The sequence below is a fragment of the Carassius gibelio genome, chromosome A18 (genome assembly GCF_023724105.1).
Source record: "Carassius gibelio isolate Cgi1373 ecotype wild population from Czech Republic chromosome A18, carGib1.2-hapl.c, whole genome shotgun sequence".
In the NCBI taxonomy this organism is placed as follows: Eukaryota; Metazoa; Chordata; class Actinopteri; order Cypriniformes; family Cyprinidae; genus Carassius; species Carassius gibelio.
Genome location: NC_068388.1, coordinates 13,186,792 through 13,210,762, shown reverse-complemented (window position 1 = coordinate 13,210,762; position 23,971 = coordinate 13,186,792). Strand labels below are relative to the sequence as shown.

Genomic DNA, 23,971 nt, shown 5'->3' with positions numbered 1-23,971 from the left:
GTCAACAAGGACTACAACATTTAGTAAATACAATCTACTGCCTGCACAACAATGGAAGTTTTGCTTTGCATAACTGCCATTACACACAGACCTTGAGGACTATGTTAAATCATAAGAACGGTGTGACAAATATTATTTCTGTCCTCTTCAAACTATTCTTATATAATACTCCCTAAACCTCACTCGCATAAAATACAACTCTGTTATAGTTATGGCCAAACCATTAACAGAAACCTGTATGACATTACGTTTGTTATTTTTCATACATTTTAATAAGATTCTCCTTATATAAGAGGTAGAGTCAGCAGGGAGATGGTTGAGGAAACCTCACAGCATGAGTCTCACACTTAGAATCTTAGAACAGATGGCCAGATATGCAAAGAGCCAACATACAAAAGAAAAAGAAAAACAGACCATCCTTTTAGATATGCACATTTGAAGAATCTGTGGGCTTTGGGCCCTCAAGCCTCTCTAGCACCTTTTATTCAGCGGCTCTTAGTAAAGGTGTGGAAAGAATCAGTACGGTATAGCAGCACGGTGCAGCACTGACATGAAAGGATCAGTATTTCTAAAAACATTGCTTTTGAAGTTTAGAAATCTTTTAGGTCTGAAAATATTAATGGTCAAAGTTAGCCTAAAACATAAAAGCTATACAAACTGATGCAATCTGACTGTGACTGAGTCTCTGGCAGTTATGTTACTGTTAACTAAAACTAAAACTATTCATTGTTATCTGTAATTGAAATAAAGCTGATATAAAATGAGCATAAATTTTAGATAAAAAAAAAAAAAAAAAAAAACTTTATCCGAAATAAATGTTTGGCTAAAATGATCAAAACTTAAATCAAAAATATATTACAGTTAACTTGAAATTTATTCATAAGAATAAAATTACAAAAAAAATTACAAGTGCACATAAAATGACTAAAACGTCTACTAAAATGAAAATGGAACACATTAAATAAATGCTTATTCAAGTCAAGTCACCTTTATTTATACAGTGCTTTATACAATACAGATTGTGTCAAAGCAGCTTTACAGTGTTAAACATGAAAAACGTCTGCTGATGATGAAAGAGGACAATAGAAAACACTCAGTTTATTAGCTAAAGTCAGTTAATATTTGGTTCAGTGATGTTAGTTCAAAATATTACCTAATATTATAATAGTATATAAATAACACCAAAATAAAACTGGGATATTCTGATGCTAAGATACAGTACGTTGGAGGGGCCTTTGGGGCCTGTGTATAGAGGTGCATCTCAAAAGAAGGTCTTTATTTTTTGTAATTTAATTAAAAAGGCAAACTTTCTTATATTCTATATTCATTGTATACAAACTGAAATATTTCAACACTTACAGCTTAGGAAATAAAAAATTCAGTATCTCAAAAAGTTTGAATATTCCATTATGAGCTTGATTAGTTTGATTAATTTTGAGTATAAATCCTGGGTACCTATTGGGTTATTTTACATGCAACCACAAGTATGGCAAAGACTAATCACTTGACAGTTGTCCAGAAGACAATCATCAACACCCTCCACAAGAAGGGAAAGCCACAGTAGGTCACTGCTGAAAGGGCTTGCTGTTCACAGAGTGCTGTATCAAAATATATTAACAGAAAGTTGACTGGAAGGAAAAACTGTGGTAGGAAAAGGTGCACAAGCAAAAGGCATGAACACAGCCTTGGGAAGATTTTCAGGAAAAGCTGATTCAAGAACTTGGGAGAGCTTCACAAGGAGAAGACTGAAGCCGGAGTTAGCGTATCAAGAGTCACCACACTTAGAGGTCTTCAGGAAAAGGGCTACAGCTGTCATATTCCTAGAACCAAGCCACGTATGAACCAGAAAAAAAATCAGAAGCATTTCACCTGGGGTAAAGAGAAAAATAACTGGACTGTTGCTCAGTGGTCCACAGTCCTCTTTTCAGGTGAAAGTAAATTTAGCATTTCATTAAGAAATCAAGGTCCGGAGTCTTGAGGAAGACTGAAGAGGCACATAATCCAAAGTCCAGTGTGAAGTTTCTGAAATCAGTGATGATTTGGGGTGCTGAGAATCTGCTGATGTGGGTCCATTATGTTTTATCAAGGGCAAAGTCAGTGCAGCCATCTACCAGGAGATTCTGGAGCAGTTTATGGTTCCATCTGCTGACAAGCTTTATGGAGATGCTGATTTCATTTTAATGCAGGACTTTATCACCTGCCCACAGTGCCGAAACCACTTCCAAGTGGTTTGCTGACCATGATATTACTGTGCTTGATTGGCCAGCCAAATCACCTGACCTGAACCTCACAGAGAATCTATGGGGTAAAGTGAAGAGGAAGATAAGTAACGGGGCAAACAATAGAAAGGGGTGCTGAAGGCCGCTATCAAAGCAACCTGGGCTTCAATAATGCCTCAGCAGTGCCACAGGCTGATCGCCTCCATGCCACGCTGCACTGAAGCAGTCATTTATACAAAAGGAGCCGCAACCAAGTATTGAGTGCATCATTAAACCTGCTTTGTAGATCTTGAACATTTCTGTTTTGTAAAACTTTTTTTGATTGATCTTTGAGAAAACATTCAAATTTTTTTTATTTTCCTACGCTGTAAGTCATAACCATCAGAATTAAAACAAATAAACTATTGAAATATTTCAGTTTGTGAACAACGAATATAGAATATAAGAATGTTTGATTTTTTTTAATGAAATTACAAAAAATAAAGAACTTGTCCATGATATTCAAATTTTTTGAGATGCACCTGTACTGTCCCAAGCCAAACAAACGCTCTCCATATCTCTATGGTATATTAGATATGTCAATGGGATGTTACTGCATGTTTTCCACCAGAACATTGTATGGTCACTGAGAAAAGCAATAGCATATTATATGTATGCAACCAAAGTATGTTTCACAATTATACTTCAACAAAAGTGGAGAACAAGTTCTTCCAGAACAATCTGTCCTCATACTCTGCATAATGTATAGTAGTTTAGTTATTATAAGATCCCTACAGCACATTTAGATCTTTCCAGCATGTGCCTGGTCTGCTGATACATTAAGAGCCAATGACACATTACCTGCGGTTCTCAGAAAGCCTCATGCACCCACACAGCTGTTAATGAGATGCATCCATTAGGAAAATACAGCCTCCCGCTCACAGACAGAGGCTAAGAGAGGCCCAGTCATTGTACTATATAAACTAATATGAGCTGCTTTTAGAGAGATCCAAGTGGGCAGCTGTTGAATCTATGTTCTAATTCCAGATCCTTCTCAGATGTTGGACTGTGTTACTATAAGGTTCCCTAACTTAACCCAAAATATTTTGATGTTACTCTTAACCACCTTAAAACGAAACAGCCCCAAATTTGTCTTCGATAAGGAATACCACTGAATTAAATTTTCCTGCAAAACCAATTTGAAAAGCATAACAATCCAAGTTTGAGTAATTAGACAGCTATAATATAAGTTACAACTTGAAAGCAGCAAGAGGGATCTGAATGTGTGCGACTACTGACAAATGTCAATGAAGACATGTGATACTTAAGGCAGCTGTATTTTTCCAGCTATGCATCTGCCAACATATAGATCATTAACATGATTAACGTCTGATGGTACTGATCTTTTAAAATGCTTTCTTTTTTTTTTTTTTGTCTATTAAGTTCACCATGCCTGCATTTATTTTATAAAAATATAGTAAAAAAAAAAGTCATATTGTAAATAACCGTTTTCTATTTTTCTATATTTTATACTTTACAGCCATTACTCCACTTTTCAGTGTCACATGATCAATCTAATATGCTGATTTGGTGTCTAAGAAACATTTCTTATTATCAGTGTTGAAAACAGCCGTGCAGCTTAATGAATTCATGATATGTTTTATCCAGGATTCTTTGATAAAAATAAAGTTCAGCAAAATAGGTTAAAAAAAACAACAACGTTTGATTAATTGAATAAATCCCTGCAGAAAAAAACTAAAACTAAAGATAACTTACTGACCCCCAAATATTTAAATTGTAGTGTCTAATATCAAAGAAGGAATACTCCTAGTTAATTACCAGTGTTGGGGAAACTTACTTTTCAAAGTAATGCATTACAATATTAACCTTTAAACAAAATTGTGAGAGAAAATGTTGAATTATTTTGGTCCCATATGTAATTCCTTAGATTTATATAGCACTTTTCTAGAAACTCAAAGCACTTTACATTGTCAGGGGGTATCTCCTCATCCACCACCAGTGTGCAGCATCCATCTGGAGGATGCAATGGCAGCCATATTGAACCAGAATGCCCACCACACACCAGCTTACTGGTGGAGAGGAGACAGAGTGACGAAGCCAATCAGCCGATATGGGGGGGGACCATGCTTAATTAAAATTATTTACATGGAGCACTAAAAACAAGCAGCCTGAGCTCTTTAGCATCTTAAAAGTATGAGTCTCAATATTTCATCTATGTTATCAGAAACCAAACTCGAGACATGAAACTAAGAACAAGAAATGACCTAGTCATGCCGAAAAGAAAATACTTACTGGTCCTGGAGTCTGAAATCAGAATTCTCAGCAGAGATCTGGCCTGTCACTGGATGTATGAATGTAGTCGTCCTTTGGTTATGACTACAGAAAAGACAAAAAACAAAGCACATTAGCATGGGGATTATTATGCTTCCCTGCAGCAAAAACACCATCTGAACATCAGAACAATCAACGCCTTGGATTTTCCCAGACATGTCCATCACAAAACAAATCACACACACACCAGTGATAATCAGTGGTGTTTTGTTTCTTTAATCATGTTGTTTACAGAGTAACCACAGATTAATGGAAACATTTATGCAGTATATAACCTAATATCATCTATAATATTTCGAACGGTAAGTTAGTAAGGTGCAACTGGAAAAGATTTATACTTTCAGTGTAACACAGTCTGAGGTTTGGCAACATGTCAGCATGACATGCATTTCCAATGTGTCTATTTTAGGAAACTGCATTAACATCAAGAGTGGTCTGTTACATTTGAGGGGGACATGACTGCACGGCAGAAACAGGCTGTTGTCTCTACTATGTATTAAAGTGCTTCATAAAATGAACCACAACAAGAGACTATAAATAACTGTGCATGGATACTGTATGTAATTAAAGGTACGCTGCGGTCTATGTCTGAGCTGTTAAAAAGCCGTTAAAAAACCTTTCAAATCTGTTTAATGGCTGCACAGTGTTAAAAGAAATGTCTACATAAAAGAAGTCTGATAGGAAAAATGCTTTTGTTTCTTTCCCACGCTTCCCCAATACGTATGTATTGGAAGTATCCAAGTTTGGTGAAATTCAGTGCTTACTTTAAGACAGCCAAAGCCACTCGTACAGTTATTCACTGTAATTGTGACAGTTCAATATTTACAATGGTGAATTTCATTCAGACTCTTCATAATGGAAAACTACAATTCATTTAAGGTATGGTCACATGAGAATTGCTTTAAAGGTATGGTCACATTGGACCTTGTTTTTCCTATTAGTTAAAGGCTATAAGCAGTGAACCAAACCAAGTGAAGCACAACATTTCAAACTTTGCATCTTTACAAAAAATAAATAAATATTTGAAAACCAGAGACAATGACAAAGGAGCAAGACTCCGTACTTAATGCATTTAATGAGGGTAAGATCTACAATCCCATGAAACAATCAAATTAAAAATAATGAAGAAATATTAACCTATATTTACAAAAAAATAATTGATTATATTTAAAGTAACACTTTATCTTAAGAACTAATTCTCACTCTTAACTAGCATGCATCTTAGCTGTTTATTAGTACTTATAAAACACATATTAATGCCTTATTCTACACTACCATATTTTATATCCCTTAATCCTACCCCATACCTAAACTTAACAATTACCTTATTAACTATTAATAAGCAGCAAATTAAGAGTTTGAGACAAATGTCATAGTTAATAATTATAATTATAATACAGTTGATTTATTTCAAAATATGCATATATATTTAAATATTCTGGGAGCAAAGGAAGCAGACTCAATTTATTCATTTGTAGTGCTTTATGGTAGTGGGTGGAAGCTATTCTTTTGATGCAATTTGACTGTTTTGATTCTCCGACTGATGGAGATTTATCTGCAGAATTATGGGTAATATAGTTTTTAACCAGTATCCCCACTGTTAAAGATTATTTAAAAAATGAATGAATAAATAATGCACCTAGTGGCCTCAACAAAAGCATCTACCATTTATTAAAAACCTTGCTTCATTAACCTCATACAGTAGCTCTTTAAAAGTTTCAAAAACAATTCCCCTATGAATAAAATTAAAATAATTTTTACTTCCAGAACCGGAATGCTTCTTGGTATTCAAGCTAACTAAAAGTGATATACAGTAAGAGTATGCAGAAGCGCTGTTCTATTGTAATAAAGAGCCAAGAAAAATGAAGCCTTGGAGATTGTAGTAGTATTTAAGCAAAGCGCAGGAAGCTCACTGGTTCCTGAGAGATAAAGCAACCGGTATCAGACATGAATCCCCCACCATCAACTACCTCGCTACGTCCTAAAACATTTGGCAGACAAGCCATGTAGAAGAAGCCATATAAGAATAAAATACTCATAAATTAACTTAATAAATAAAATCTAATTTACACCAAATAGAAGACATGAAATGTTTCTTCTTGGCATAATAATATTTGGGTGTTGATCCCCCCCCCAAAAAAAAATAAAAAATAAAAAATAAATAAAAAATGTATCAATACAAAGTGATCTCAAAGCCTTGAATGTAAAACACTCCCTATCTGAACAGGAATGCTTTGAAGTCATGAGGCATCGTTTCAACAGCAGTGTGCATCAACACGCTTTTACACTTCCACTGAGACAGAGAGAGGTAGAGGTGAGGTCAGAGCACATTGTTTCCTTTCCAGTCGCTCCTATGTATTTAAAGACCATAATTCACTGCATGAAGATGCCACAGGTTGCAGCGACTATTTAAGCTTTATGGTTGTTTGTAATGGAGCTCTTTACTATTCTGGCTGACAGCCTGTGATAAGTGAAGGATTTGTGTGCACAAACATGGTGTGCATCCTTGAAAGGAGCCCCTGGATCTTTATAATTGCCACACCTGTTTAGTCTCATGTGATTGTGTAGAAATACTCGCTATGTCTTGCTACAAAGCCACATCAGTTCCACCTTTTAGATACACACCATTATAGTCTAATAGCTGACGACTTTGCAACGTTTTTCATTAATAAAATTAAACACATTAGTGCACAATTTTCCACACCACAATCAGTCCAGCTCATATCACCAGCAAACTTACACTCATTTACATCCTTCTCTTCACTATCTGAGGCAGAAGTCTCCAAACTCATCCTTTCTAATCACCCTACTACTTGCCCGCTTGATCCTGTTCCATCTCATCTCCTTCAAGCCATTTCTCCTGCAGTTGTACCTCCACTCACTCACATCATCAACACTTCCCTACACACTGGTCTTTTCCCCTCATCATTTAGACAGGCACGTATAACTCCACTGCTTAGGAAACCCAACCTCAACCTATCTCTTTTAGAGAACTACAGACCAGTTTCCCTTCTTCCTTTCATTGCAAAAATACTTGAACGAGCTTTGTTAAACCAAGTCTCTACATTTCTCACACACAACAATCTCCATGACAGCAACCAATCTGGCTTCAGAAGTGGACATTCAACTGAGATGGCCTTGCTCTCAGTTGTTGAAGCTCTAAGACTGGTAAGAGCGGAATCCAAATCTTCAGTACTTATCCTGCTTCATCTGTCCGCTGCTTTTGACACGGTTAACAACCAGATCCTCCTATCAACCCTACTGGCAAATGGCATCTCAGGAACCACACTTCAATGGTTTGAGTCTTACCTATCAGATAGGTCCTTCAAAGTATCTTGGAGAGGTGAAGTGTCCAAGTCTCAACATCTAACTACTGGGGTGCCTCAGGGCTCAGTTCTTGGACCACTTCTCTTCTTTGTCTAAATGGCATCATTAGGTTCTGTCATTCAGTAACATGGCTTTTCATACCACTGCTATACTGATGACACTCAACTCTACCTCTCATTCCATCCTGATGATCCGACGTTAGCTATTCGCATCTCAGCTTGTCTAACAGACATTTCTTCCTGGATGATGGACCATCACCTTCAACTCAACCTTGCCAAGACAGAACTGCTTGTGATTCCAGCAAACCCATCGATTCATCACAATTTCACCATCAAGTTAGGCACATCAACCATAACTCCTTCAAAAACAGCTAGAAGCCTTGGAGTTACGATAGATGATCAGCTGACTTTCTCAGACCACATTGCTAAAACGGTCCGATCCTGCAGATTTGCTTTATTCAACATCAAGAAGATCAAGCCCTTTCTTTCAGAACATGCTGCACAACTCCTTGTTCAAACTCTTGTTCTGTCCAGGCTGGACTATTGCAATGCTCTCTTGGCAGGTCTTCCAGCCAGTTCTATCAAACCTTTACAATTAATCCAGGACGCGGCAGCAAGATTAATTTTTAATGAGCCAAAAAGAATACACGTCACACCTCTGTTTATCAATTCGCACTGGCTTCCAATAGCTGCTCGCATTGATCTTTGCCTACAAAACTACCACTGGTTCTGCACCCATTTACCTAAATTTGTTACTTCAGACTTATGTGCCCTCTAGAAATTTGCATTCTGCAAGTGAACCCAAAGAAGCACAAAGTCACTTTTACGGACTTTTAAATTAAATGTTCCCTCCTGGTGGAATGACCTCCCCAACTCAATCCGAGCAGCTGAGTCCTTAGCCATCTTCAAGAATCGGCTTAAAAAACATCTCTTCCATCTTTATTTGACACTCTAACTTAAACACTCACTATTCTAATTCTATTTTTTAAAATCTACCTTTCTAATCTTTTTGTATTCTATTCTATTTTCTTTTCATTTATTATGCAATTTTGTTTGTGTGTGTAAAGACCTCTAACTAGTTTGCTCTATTCTTTTTTTTATTCTATCTGTTCTCTTTTTATTAATTATATTATTTAAAATCCCATGCTACGTGTACTGTGTTAACCTAACTGAGACTTGTTATAGCACGTATATATCATTGCTCTTTTTGTTGTTTTTGATTGCTTCCACTGTCTTCATCTGTAAGTAAATGTAATGTAATATGTAAAAAACTGAAATTACATAAAGGCTATATATATTTGTATATAATAATAATTGTTATAATTAATATAATTTTTCCCAAATTGTGCTGCCCTACATTTTGGTTTGGTGTCAAATTCAATGGAAATCCTTTTTTTTTTCATACTCATTTTGAATAAATGTTTTCCAAAATTGGTTCATTATCAAGCTATAAATTATTTCAGATAAGCATGCTGCCTCATAAATGGAAACAGAAAAATCAAACTAGTTATTTGCTTAACGTATCCGTCAAATATAAGTCAATATTTCTCAGCCGGCCTATTGATTTCCCTTAGTAGCTTGTCTTGTCACCTGTTTTTTTTTTAAAGACGTCACTGCCACACTTTATGTTTCTTTTCAATTTGTGACAAGACTCTCTAAATCATGATGACTGGAAGTAAGATCAAGTGGTCATAACAGCCTTCCACCGATGAGACCCTGCAGCAAACTTGACTCAACACAAGCTAAACTGCAAGTGAAAGACAAGACGGACTATAAATACAAATGCATTCATTTATCCAAGGCTAAGGCACGTCAGATGACAACATAAATGTGTCAGAAACAAATTGTTATTTTAAACAATTTGTCGATTAAACAGACAACTCGTCCAAAATTGAGGGATTTGTCTCTGTATTGCTTGGCACAAGCCAGTTGGTAAGTTTTTCAGCCCCAAAATAAATTGCCTTGAACCATTATCTATTCAATGGCCATCTAAAGGTGATGTCTATTTAAAAATGTTCAGATAAGCTGTGTTTAAACACCGGAAGCAGATTGAAAAAAGCATTTTAAATGGCTCACTGGGACAAGGTCATTCCCATTCACATCACACAGAATGAGGGGGAGAGATGAAAAAAAAACAGAAAGCGCAGATACAAATTTCATCTTCTGACATTTAATGTGGGACCCGATTACAATGAGGACAATGAATCACCACATAATCAGTTAGAAATCCCACACACACTGATCCAGTGTTAGCATGCAATATAATGATATATAGAGAAGCCAAAAATGTTTCATATGACATTAATATAATGTTATAGGCTGTGCAATGATAAACTAGTTTTTAGTTTAATTATCGCATTTGACTAACATTATTAAGTTTCACATTAAAAGCTTTGTTAAACTTAAACTCGCATATCTCAGAAGCACATAACAGTAAATCAGTTGAAATTGAAATTTAACTAAAGCAAGACTGAACTTCACACTGTGTGAACACTCTGCAAACCAGCCAGCCACTGCCTTTAGAAAACACGCTAGTGCAGCTTGTTTACCAGTAAGCTAAAACCTTTTTCACAATGGTGAACATTACCTGGTCTCCACTTACAATCAATAAGCCTCCATCTGATGCCATATACAGTTTTGCAGAACAGCAGCAGGCTTTTGTTTACCTGTCTCTTCCCAGCTTAGGCTTCAGCGCTCGGTCTCTTTTGCGGGGGCTTTAGAGTGTCTGGCTGTCTCGTATGGTTGGGAGGGTAAAATGCCAGCGGTGTAGTGGTGTCTTGTGTCAGTGTCGAGGCACTGAGAGAGCCGACCCCTGAAAAGAGCCGCTAGAGCTTGCAAAGACTGTGAAGTAATGACCCTTCTGCATGTGTTAGGCTATTAGTCAAACCTTAATGCTTGGAATACACACTAGTACCAAAAGTTTGGAGTGTGTGTAAGATTTTTTTTTAATGTTTTATGCTCACCAAGGTTGCATTTATTTGATAAAAAAATACAGTAAAAACTGTAATTTTGTGAAATATTATTAGTTTAAAATATCTGTTTTCTTTTTTTAAATAATGTAATTTATTTCTGTATTGACAAAGACAAAGCTGAATTTACAGCAGCCAGTCTGCAGTCTCACATGATCATTATTACTCCTGTAAACAGTTTTTCTGGGGAGCAAACCATGATTTTCTTCAGAATTCTATGATGAATAAATGTTCAAAAGAACAGCATTTATTTAAAACCGAAACCTTTTATAAATGTCTTTACTGTCACTTTTGACCAATTTAATGCATTTGTGCAAAATAAAAAGTTTTAATTCCTTCCAAAACATTAGCGTACAAAAATGCAAGGATTTCATACTAACTGAGTTCTATATGAATTTCTGTCATGCAGAGTGCAATAAGATGAAACCGTTATAAATGTCAAATTTGGCAAATGAGCTAAAAACATTTCTTATTATTATCTTGATTTCTGATAATTTTGTTGAAATGTTGCTACAAAAAAAACTGCTGTATATTTCATTCCATTTATTTTAGACAGCCTTGTTCATCTGACAACTTAAAATGCCTTTAACAACCCAATGACAAGCATTGCCACATAAAAAAACAATGAATTATACAGCACATGCATTTGTATGTTGAATGCTCAGTGGCAATGTTTGGCAATGGTTTGCAGCACTGTGATGGCTTACACACAGTTTTTTCCAAAAATGGGTTTCCTAAAGCACAAAACAAAGACGGCAACCGTATGCCAAAACAGTAGTCAATGCAGCAACCATTCACTGACATATGGTAACATATGCATGGTTTAAACTTAATATGTATGGCTTAAACTACATATGACAAAATATATGGATGAATTTATATATGAGGTACTAGTTCTCTTCGAGTTAGTATAGCTAAACTGCACGATATTAGGATCTGCTGAATGCATTTTGGACAATATAACCTCAGGATTTAACTGCAACACCAGTTGAATTACTGACAACCTGACAAAATGTGTACGAAACAAAATCAACAAACAACTTTTGATGCAGATGGACAATAAATACCAACAAAAGGAGTTAAAAGTACCTGCAAATTGACTAGGGAAGTGTCAGACTTGTTTAATTAGTAAATAAAAGACATTAATACTGTGTACATAAGATGATTTGTAATAGAATCCTGGGATGCAGCCAAACTTTGCCTCTAGAGAATTGCCAGCAGTGTAATAAGAATAGAGCATGGACTCGAATGAAAATGTATCTAAAAATATTTGCTGGAGCAGAATTCAAGTATGCCAAACTATGCCATCTCTCTTGTAATAAGAGCTGGGAGCCAGCAACATGACACTTTTGTACGCTTGTTTTTTGAAGACAAATGTCTGTTAAGAAATGTAGCGTCATGCTGTATTGTACCTTGTCATTTTGTCTAAACTGTTCATCCTAACCATAAACTATTCAGTGCCAGCTGTTGCTTACCAACTGTTTTATCCCTCAAGAGCAAATTCCCACCAACAGATTTCTCATTAATCTGTCATTGGAAAGGTAATGAAAATTTTGCTGTCAGCACTGCATATACAGTAACGGCCGAGTGGGAATTGGAATTATGAAATGGTTTAGTATCATAATTCTACAACTGTCTCAGACACCACCAAACTAGCAGGTCAGGTGTTTACTGAAATTGAGTTTTAACAGAACAGCTACTTAAAGGAATAGTTCACTTTCAAATTAAATATTGATATGTTTTAGCTTACCTCAAGGGCATCCAAGAGGTGTCTTTGTTTCCGCAGTAGTTTTTACATTTTGATATTTTTGATTGTCTGAGACTCATACAATGGAGGTATTGTAATGGAAGACGATTTCGATATACCAAAACTCAAAAAAAAGACCAAGAACTCATGAGCGATGGAGAAAGCATCCACTGCAGCAGCACGTCTTCAGGCCTCAGAGAGACAGCAATCTCTTTAAAATTGGTGGTGTTTTAGTAGCAAGTGTTGTGAGATGCCAACAGAAGTGGAAAGCATATGTTGTCATGAATGGAACATAGCAATGCCACAACTACAAGACGACGACATTGACAGTATCGCATCACACACCTGCCTGACGGAAGATCCTGAGTCGCTTGCGCAGACTAAGCCAGAACGCGCGCACATGTCACACAACAGGAAGCACGCGCACACTCAGATCAGTTGGAAGTGGGTGTGTACAAGAGGTAAAAACAATATAAATACTGTTCGTTTTCTTATACAAACTGCTAGTTTCGAGCCTTAGGTCATCAATGTGTACTTACGTTGGGGAATTGTTTAATTTGGACTTCTCTGTGCATGCTCTTTGAGGTGGTGACCATAGACCTCCATTGTATGAGTCACAGACAAGAACGGTTTGACCTAAAAATATCAAAAGGGAAACTACTGCGGAAACAAAGACACCTACATCTTGGATGCCCTTGAGGTAGGCTAAAACATACTAAAATTTTATTTGAAAGTGAACTTTCCCTTTAAAGCTGCAGTAGGGAACTTTTGTAAAAAAATATTTTTTACATATTTATTAAACCTGTCATTATGTCCTGACAGTAGAATATGAGACAGATAATCTGTGAAAACATCAAGCTCCTCTGGCTCCTCCCAGTGGTCCTATTGCCATTTGCAGAAAGTCATGCGCTCCCGGTAAAAAACAACCAATCAGAGCTGCGGTCCGTAACTTTGTTTGTGTTCAAAATGTAGAAAAATGAACATAATAAGCGAGTACACCATGAATCCATTTTCCAAACCGTGTTTTTAGCTTGTCCTGAATCACTAGGGTACACCTATAATAAGTGTTTATATTCGGACTATTTTAGATTGCTTAAGGGGGAACGCGGCGGAATAACCCAGCACCTTTGTGATTCTTCATAGACATAAACAGAGAGAAGTAGTTCCGGCTACGATGTTCTTCCGCAAGACGCAAGCAGTTCTGTTTATTAACCGCTAGAGCGTCAAAAGTTCCCTACTGCAGTTTTAAGGAGCAATGGTAAGGCAGGAGAATTGTGAGTGCAACTCAGGTCTGTGACCTTGCGTCTAGGGTTGGGTGACATTGCTAAAAATATCACAACATATTTCCAAAATGTGACTATATTCAATATACACTATACGGACAAAAACAAATGGTAAAGGAGCAGCCTACATGGTAATAATCCAAGCACTCCATCGCAGTGCAACGAATGAAGCTCTCAATTCTCATCGTTTCATATTTGGGGCTTTTTATATGCCCAGAGACTCCAAGCAGTTCAGACTTGTCCAAACACTCTCACACTCGGTACAGCAAATGAACAACTGTGACTCTCCTACACCTGGGCCTAAAAGGATTTGATTTCCTCCATTTGCTTCTGACTCCTCCTACATGTTACATTGCATTTTGGTCAATGTAGTCCATTTTTCTTACTCTTTTTGAAGCAAATTCTCTCTGATAATCCTAGAGATTCACTGATTTACTTAAACATCCCTGATTGGCCGATGCATTCTTGTGTTAAACAGACATGTCTGTGAATGACTACAATGTTTAACACTGCAAAGCACATTATCACAATATTCATGATATTCACAATACTCCTCAATTTAATATTGTCAGCATAATTACCATGCCAATATTCAATGTATCGCCCAGCTTTAATTGTGTAAAGCTCTAGATTTATACAGTCCTGCTTAAATGTCCTACATTCAAAATGATGGCAGTCATTAGGGCGGCTAACACTTTCTCAAATCACAAAACGTTTATCTGACAGTGAATAGCCCTGAAGATGACATGGAAAAGCCACTTCAACTGTCAGGCCTATGACCCCTTGGAGAGGTATGTCTTTAAAGACAGATAAAGGGCAATCTGTTCAGTATCTGAAAAAATTTGAGCCTTTGGCAACACATCATGAATATGAATTCAGTGTCTTTATGGCACAAATTTATATCCTCACTAGTCAACCCAAGATACTTATCTCAGTTAAAGCTGCGGTAGGGAACTTTTGACGCTCTAGCGGTTAAAAAACAGAACTGCTTGCGTCTTGTGGAAGAACATTGTAGCCGGAGCTACTTCTCTCTGTTTATGTCTATGAAGAATCACAAAGGTACTGGGTTACTCCGCCGCGGTACCCCCGAAGCAATCTAAAATAGTCCGAATATAAACACTTATTATAGGTGTACCCTAGTGATTCAGGAAAAGCTAAAAACACGGTTTGGAAAATTGATTCATGGTGTACTCGCTTATTATGTTCATTTTTCTACATTTTGTACACAAACAAAGTTACGGACCGCAGCTCTGATTGGTTGTTTTTTACCGGGAGCGCATGACTTTCTGCAAATGGCAATAGGACCACTGGGAGGAGCCAGAGGAGCTTGATGTTTTCACAGATTATCTGTCTCATATTCTACTGTCAGGACATAATGACAGGTTTAATAAATATTTTTTTACAAAAGTTCCCTACAGCACCTTTAATGTCTGTTTTACATCCTGCCATTTGATATGGAGGCATCAACAAGCCACTATCAAAAAATGAGCTCATTCACAGATAAATATAGATGACAATTTGACGTAATCCTTCATGCAGCTTGGCAATGTGCAATGAGACTTTGAAGGCTGCTTATCTCCAAAATCAATTGTGACAGTCAGAGAGGCAGGACGCTGGAGAGAGAAAAAATACAAGAGGGATCAAAAGGAAGATGAATCAGGCAGGCTAAACACCACTGGAATAAGAAATCACTTTCACATGCTGTTACTCATCACCTTCTGCTTTAATACTGTGGTCTTATTTAACAAGTAAGATCAGCTACTATCAGCCTATAAATGAAAGCCAACAGACAGTATTTCAAATGTACGGAGCCCCGCTCGTGACATGCAGGAAAATTTTTAGGCTAAATCATGTGCACGATTTATTAATTCGTTCCCTCACTGTACTAAAACGTGCACACGATTACTATTGCGTTCCCTCGATTTACTATTTCGTTCACTCGATTTATAAATTGTGCGCACAATTTATTTATTTTTTCTTGCATGTCATGTGCGGGGCTCCGTAAAAATGCATGTATATTATTGTTTCAATACTAGAATACCATGAAAAATATGGATACATGAATATGATGATGAATATTTTAGAATAGATATATTAATTATTTTACTTCACAGTAACAGTTCTTTCACTTTAAAGAGTTAAACCCTTGGGGTTTTATTTATTTTGGCAGGGAGGTAGTCAAAAATAAAAAACATACAAAAATCTAAATTTATGACAAAACTAGTGAAGTCCTGGATTCCTTTGACCAAAAACTGATGGAACTAGCAGATCTTTAAAAGCCCTCCCGCTTAAATTCACAAAGGTAGAAATGGGATTCTTTTGATTATTGTTCCTTTGTAGGATTCCAGCACATGATATTGAATAGAAAGTAAGATAAGGCTCCCGTGGATGAACAAGGATCAAAAGATTTTTTCAATTAACTTTCCAACCCCTTTGTTACGCAAACCGCTGTCTCTTCCTGTCTATGATAACAGAAGTAATTCATAAGCCTCCTTCACCTCAGAACAGCAGCAGAAGAGAAACATCAAGAAACTCAATACCTCAGACATCTGCTCAGACATTATCCAGTCGCATTAACAGTGAACAAATTAAGCCTTGAAAGTTATTAGGAGAGAAAGCATAATCCTTTGTCTATACTTCATAGAGCAGAATGTTGTGACTTGAGAGTGATCTTACGATCTGAGAGATATTGAAAGCAAAATATAGAATGTATACAGTAAATAAATGAATCACTTCAAAATCAGCCATGCAGCCAAATTCTCAGTTTTTATCAATAATATATACTGAATTCAAATTAAAGGGGGTCATATGTTTTACATATATGTTGTATTTGGTGTAATGCAATGTGTTTATGCAGTTTAAGGTTCAAAAGACTTTATTTTCCACATATTGTACATTATTGTTGCTCCTCTAAGCTCCGCCTTTCTGAAACGCGTCAATTTTAACAAAGCTCATTGGTCTGGAAAGCGAGGTGTACACTGATTGGCCAGCTATCCAATGTGTTTTAATTAACCGAAAGCCTCAAGCGTGTGACGGAAATGTTATACCCCTTACCAAACTGTGATGCCATGTCCCGTTGCAATGAAACAAAACCAATAAAACCCATTACAAACGAGGCATTTGTTGCAACCAGTGCGGACATAATTACTGATTATAATGACTTATACTGTCTTTTTACGTGTTGTGTTGCATATGGCACTCCGTAAACATAAAATCATGTCTGCATTTGTGATCAGAGAAACGACAAACAACAATCGCTATTCCACACTGCTCAAAACTCACGTTTGAATCATCAGTGGCAAATTCTTTAAAGGGGGGGGGGGGGGGTGAAATGCTCGTTTTCACTCAATATCCTGTTAATCTTGAGTACCTATAGAGTAGTACTGCATCCTTCATAACTCCAAAAAGTCTTTTGTTTTATTATATTCATAAGAGAAAGATAGTCTGTACCGATTTTTCCCGGAAAAACACGACCGGCTGGAGGCGTGACGTGTGGGCAGAGCTAAAGAATCACGAGCGCCAGTAGGCTTTTGCTTTGAGAGCGTTTGGAAGTTGTGACATTACCGTGAGGACAAAACCAACCAAAACAAACCATGGCTAACAGTCAGATTCAGCGTATATTTATGATCCAGAATCAGATCCAGAGGCTGAAATTTAACAAGAGCAGCAGCAGCAACGACGTCTCTATGTAGTATGTATTGAAACTGTATATATTTGCTTAGCGGTTTTGGAAAATGACTAAGTTCCACTTTGTCGTCTTTTTTTTTTTTTTTTTTTTAAGCTGTACATGTGGAAAGTGCAGTTTGATGACAACATCGCATGTTGTTTACTTGATGTGCTTACGCGCCGATAGCTAAGTTAACAACACAGAGATATTTGAAGCAGTTTTACTCACCGCCTGCGGTTCCAACACACGATTGTGACCCTTTTTCGTTGGGACTGCATTATCCTTAAGAAATAAACGATGTGCAAATCCGGCGTCGAACTGGGCCTTGTTTGTAAAACAAGCATCTTCGAAATGCAGGGAACAAACAAAAACACTTGCACAACTCCGTTGATGCTCTGTAAAAATAAACTCCATCCACTGGTCCCCCTGTTTTTCTTTTGGTAATCTGTGCAGGGTTGTCTTGCCCTGGCAACCAAAAACACACTTCCTTTGTGACATTTCGCGATGCTCTCGCTCTAATCAGTGAATGTCTCTGCTCTCAGTGCTCTGCTATACGGGAGCGCGCGCTCTTCCGGCAGACTTGCCCTTAGGACCCATATAAGGAAATTCCGCTCCATCTAACATCACACAGACCCATACTCGAAAAAAACTTTACGAAACTTGTGACAAACCGGAAGGAGTATTTTTGGAACAAAAATAGTCCTTTAAACGTACAACTTAATTTTTGAAACTTTGTCATTGTTTAGCATGGGAATCCAACTCTTTAACAGTGTAAAAAACTCAGTATGCATGAAATAGCATTTCACCCCCACCCCCCTCCCCCTTTAAATAAGAAAACATACTTACAGGCTGTGAGTCAGAAGCACCAGACTGTCCTTGCAAAATTGGAATTGAAACACTTTAGGGAAACAGCCTTTGTGCACAGAAGCATTGTAGTCTAATCTGTAGGTTCAGTTCTCCATAAAATGCGTTGCACACATCTGAATTATTGGGTTGAACTGTTGAACGCCTTCTTCCTTTGTGTGAACATTTGGGCGGTTATGCAAATCTTCCCACACAGTGACGTAGACATGTAGGGCATGTTTAAATGAGGTGTTTTAGGGGGGCCTGGACGAGTCTTAACTTTTATAAAGAATATCTCTATCGATTTGCAACTTTAGGGGTCATATATTTTCACAAACAGCTTGTAACAGTCCAAAAAGAAAGGAAAATTTGAAATTGCATTATATGAGCCTTTTGAAATACATGCCCTGATGTTACTTTACAGACATGTGGGTGGAACATTATTTTAACAACTTAGCTAACAACAAATGACAAAAACAACTACGCAATTTATATTGTTACAATGGTGTACATCAGCTATAGGTGCAAAGATAATTAACTTTGAGTGTAAAAAGACAAGACAGAAGCCCTTATGATATATTTTAGTGTGGGAATATTCCTTTCTGTCTTTCACTCTTATCAAATTTCATGGGAACATTAGACCATGACAGAGGAGCGGTAAACAGGATTGTTCTGATGACACGGTATTCAAACGACATGTTAAGCAACTTTACTCGAACTTCAGTGTGACCCAACTGGACAAACTGGAATGACATGTTATGCTGGTTAACAGTTTGAAGAGGATGTTAGTATGGTAATCTTCTGGAACAACGTTTCTCCTGTTGTCAATATTTGTTAATACGTCTAAACAAACGCTTATATTTAGTATGATAGCTGAATAATTCTATGGAAACAAATTTGGTAAGTGTTCCTTATAAATGTCAGCAATTTCTGGGCCAATGTCTAAGCCAAACTCTATGCCAGAATCTCATTCTCAATCACTCATCATTTAAAAAATACTGAAATATCTGTATTGATAGCATATTGCCATTATCAATCACAATTATTTAAGTGACATCATCAGAATGAGACATAAAATAGATTTTTATATTTTCCGAAAAAAGAGAGAGAGAAAGAGAAAATCTGCCACTTAAAAAGATATGATCCAGAAACATAACTACTGGATTTTCTTTCACCCATAAGACATTAGCAAAACTGTGTTAGCATAAAAAAAAATAAAAAAAAATTCATTGTCAGCAGTGTTGCAGTGTGTGAAACACAGCCCAGTCACTTTAAAACCAAGCAGCTTTCTGTTGGTCAATGCAAAGAATTTACATGGGCAAGTTGAACTCATGTGTAATCTGTTTGAGGAAATCTTTCACCCTCGAGTGGAATTCACCATTGCACAGACACCCATCGATTTTTCAACCATTAAGTTCACAAAACAACAGTAAATGTGACCGAAAAAACAAAACAAAAAACAGGCAGAGTAACAGATCAAGGGCAAGGACAAGAGAAGATTCTTGCAATGTTTAGCCTCAGAGCAAGCTTATGCAAAACAGAGTTTGAAAGCTATTAGCATATATCTCAGAAAAAGAAAAAACAGCTGGCACTTGTGCCTGCAGATTTGTTAAACCCTGATAAGAATCCCAGAAGGTATGAATGGAGTAAATCAAAAAATAAATCACATTTAACTGAGATTGGTTGAATCTGTTCATACTGCTCAGTGCTTTACTGATTCTGATGAGCGGCATAAAACTGACACTTGACGTCTAAAGTAAAAGCAGAGGCGGAGGTCCACTGAGGCCAGAGGAAACATGGATCTCAGTTTAAAATAGTCTCCAGCTGCCTCGAGGCCCAGCAGTGTGGCCCTTCCTCTCTGTGAGAGATGTTGTTTTGCTATTGAGGAGGATGAAAGAAGAACCAAGAGTGCTGCTGTCGTGGCCTACAGAAGGTAAAATGAGTCCGGAAACAGGTAATACGGCTCTTTGATCCATGCCTTTTCCATCTGACCATTTGTTCTGCTAAAATCTATTGTTCCCTCTTGATTCAATCTGCTGCCTGTATGAGTCACTGGACTCATGCCCATACACACACACACACACACACACACACACACACACACACACACAGAGGAAGAGGAAGGGCAGATTATGTTCAAACAATGATGTGTGATATTGTAATATTCCTGGTCATTGAATGTTTGTTTACATATTGAGTCGTGCAGACCTGACTCTACGTTTTACTTGCCTAAATTTAGCTTCCCAAAATAGCTTAAAATTCAGGCTGGTTTGAGATTGAAGGTCACATGTTATTTATAAGTTTTGTTTAGGGGAAATATTGAGGTTAAAGGTCAAAACTAAAAGATTAACCCAATAAATCAGGCAGGGTTGGGTTATTTTAATATTTTAAAAAGTAATACAACAATCTTGATATTTTTCAGGTTTTTGATGCTACAGCATGTTATATACAGACCACTTGATCAGAGGAAGCATTATAAATAAAATACAACCAGATCTAGCTGAATATAAACAAACCAAAAAGAACAGATAAAAAAAACTGTGTTTAATAGAGTTCTTTTTTTTCTTTGATGTTTACACATTGTTCAAAAGTGTATATATATACATACACTTACCCTAAAACAATATTTTTTTTTTCGCTTAATATACATTTAAATACATATAAAAGAAATGTTGGAAGTTGGAAAATTATGGAGTCAAAATTGAACAGAACAATTTAAAATATTAACATTTACATCTCCACCAATGCCCAGCCTCCTGCTGACCATGAGTGGTGCAACAAACTAGATTAGTTATCAAACTGTTTCTGAAGCAGCTAGCTCAATTATGTAAATAATGAAATTATATAAACATGGTACTGGACAAGGCATGAATTTCTCTGATTATGTTATTTTTTATTACACTACAGGCTTCATGAACACCATCAAGCAATGTTTTGGTCTATCTGTGTGGGACATACTTTGCCAATCCAGTGCCACCTGCTCCCTCAAGTTTCATTCCCTGCTCCAACAAAATGTTATTCCTCTTCCACCTGTTCCACCAAAGGTTTTTATGATGTTGGTCCTCATTTTTAAAGCTGTCTAAAAGAAACTGATTTGCAGAAATGTATCAGACTTGCCAAACCTCCAAGGAACTGAGAAATGTACTTCACAAATTAATTATTTAGGAAAAATAACAAAATAACAGAGCCAGCTCCAGCCAACAACTTAGTTATAGCGTCTGCCATCACTACAACATTTTCCTCACACCACACAACAAATCTAATCAGTGGGAATTCAGACCTATATACAAACAATACACTAAAAGTACAAGAAAATACCATGTGGGTTTACAGAAAATACCATGTTTTTTTTTGTGTGTGTGTGACTCCCCAACAACATAAAGCAACATTATTCTGAAATATTTACACTCTGGAATTTTCACCACCCACCATGACATCTGAAATTATTCAAGACATTTACGACAAGCTCTCCCCCTCCATTTCTCTTGGACTTCATGAAAGTCCTTTGCCCTTTTCACAACAAGAATCACTGGTTTGCTATAAGAGTAAAACATCTTCAGCATTATACTGGAATTAAGGAAATTCATTTAGGAGTCTCATCCATGTTCTTGAATCTGGCAAAAAGTCAAATATATTATATCAGCCCCTGAACCCAAACACCTGGTGCTGATCCACTCACTCACCAATACACACACACACACACACACAAATGTTATTTTTAGACTTCTCTCATCCCACAAAGACAGATGATGTTCATTTCTTTACCCTGCACAGCTCTATTCACATCAGTGTCAATCTTTGCAGGGCTTCAGATTGGTTTAATTGGGAATTGCACTGATGCTGGCCTCGACTCATTTACAATGCCAGATTTACATTCCGTGATTTCACACAAAGCTAAGGGAGATTATAATGGATCTCTCAATTAAAGATAGAAGCATTCCTCAGCTGCAAAAAGAGACCTTTATAAATGGCTAGCATGAATTAATAATAAAGGTCTTGCGTCCATACAGTACACACATTGACAGACGGGGCATGTTAGCAAGACTTATGCTGCTGCCTGAGTCCCTTGCTGAATAGCGACATTTAAATGTCAGGGAGCCATTTAGACTTAGGCATGAGAAATTTGGAAAATGAGGAGGTGAAACTTTTTTTAATTCACTAAAAATATTTAAACATCCCTGAAGAAAGATCAGTTAACAAGATGGCATATACTATCAAAACTCTGTTTTTGAAAGAAGACTTTCATGCTCACCAAGGCTGCATTTACCATCCAAAGGTGTTAAATTAAGAGATCTCTTATATAAATGATTGTGGATTTTCTAATTTAGCTTTGTAATATATAAGATGTTAGATTAACAATTTGTTTAAGAACCTGTAATAATGCTTAAAAGGCTATTAAAACATAAAACATACATTTAATTTCAAACAAAATACAGTAAAGACAGTAATACTGTGATATATTATTACTATTTAAAATAGCTTTCTTGTTATTATCAATGTGAACATTTTTGTGAAACCTGTGATACATTTTTCAGAATTCAGAAAAAATAGAAAGTTGTTTATTTGACAAAGAAATCTTTTGCAACTTTATAAATGTTTTTACTGTTAAGCCCAATTCACACCAAAAAAATATCTATAAAAGATAACTATAAAGATAAAAAGTGTCCACACCAGCAAACGATATTGTCTGTTTATTATAAGCACACGTGTATCTGATGCTTTAAATTCTCGATCTTGTTATAGCAGGGTGGATTCTAATTGGCTGTAGACATGTGCCGGTATTCGGTAATGCGATATATCACGGTAATGAATATGCACAATATTGTCATCGTGGTCACTTCCAAATACCTTAAATAATTATATATTACAAATTATTCTGAATCTGGAATGAATTTTAAGAATAATTTTCCCAAACATGGGGGAACACGTGAGAGACATGCTGAATGAAAAAACATTCACTCTCTGACAGCAGATGGCGCTAAACTGCAGAAAATGCAGCCCTTACCCTGGAAACGCCATAAATAAAGTAGCTGCTCTACTTTCTAAAACAGGTTTAAATAATTTTAAATAGCTATTCAGATTTTGTGGATTCACTTTGGTGTTCATCACAGCGCCAAATACTTAAATATTCAGACTAAATGCACTATTTATTTTAAATTTTTTGTTTTTCATTTTAATCTGGACTACAACATGCCCTAGATATTGTTTTGATTCTTTATTGTTCATTCACACTTTACATTAGGGCTTCATAAGTTACCATTAGTTAATTCATAAGTTAACAAACTACCAATGAAAATTTTTTCTGAACATTCATTAATCTTAGGTATTCCAATATTTAATAACACATTGTTAAATTCGAAAGTTGCAGCTGTGTTATTTAATGAGCTAACATTAACTAAGACTTGTATTTTTTTAACAAAAATTAATAACTTCTGTAGCAAATGTAGTTATTGCTCATTGTGAATGTTAATGCATTAACTAAGGTTAACTAATGAGGTCTTATTGTGATAGTAATACCGATTGGTCTTTATAGTTCTTTTGCACTTTAAACTGTGTAAAACTTTTAACTGTATATATTTTTCTGCA

The 23,971-nt window shown here is 36.4% G+C and overlaps 1 protein-coding gene across 11 annotated transcripts in view; it reads right to left on the bottom strand.

Annotated features, from left to right (window-relative positions):
• Positions 1–23,971, bottom strand: part of LOC127934389 (pleckstrin homology domain-containing family A member 7) — an 88,875-nt gene that overhangs the window by 46,153 nt on the left and 18,751 nt on the right. For 9 of the 11 annotated variants that reach the window (XM_052531741.1, XM_052531742.1, XM_052531744.1 and 6 more), the window contains one exon: positions 4,512–4,595. In XM_052531741.1, the coding sequence (XP_052387701.1) occupies positions 4,512–4,595 (84 nt within the window). Of the gene's footprint in view, positions 1–4,511; positions 4,596–10,463; positions 10,806–23,971 lie in introns of those variants that run through there. The other 2 variants (XM_052531751.1, XM_052531752.1) reach the window with 2 other exon arrangements.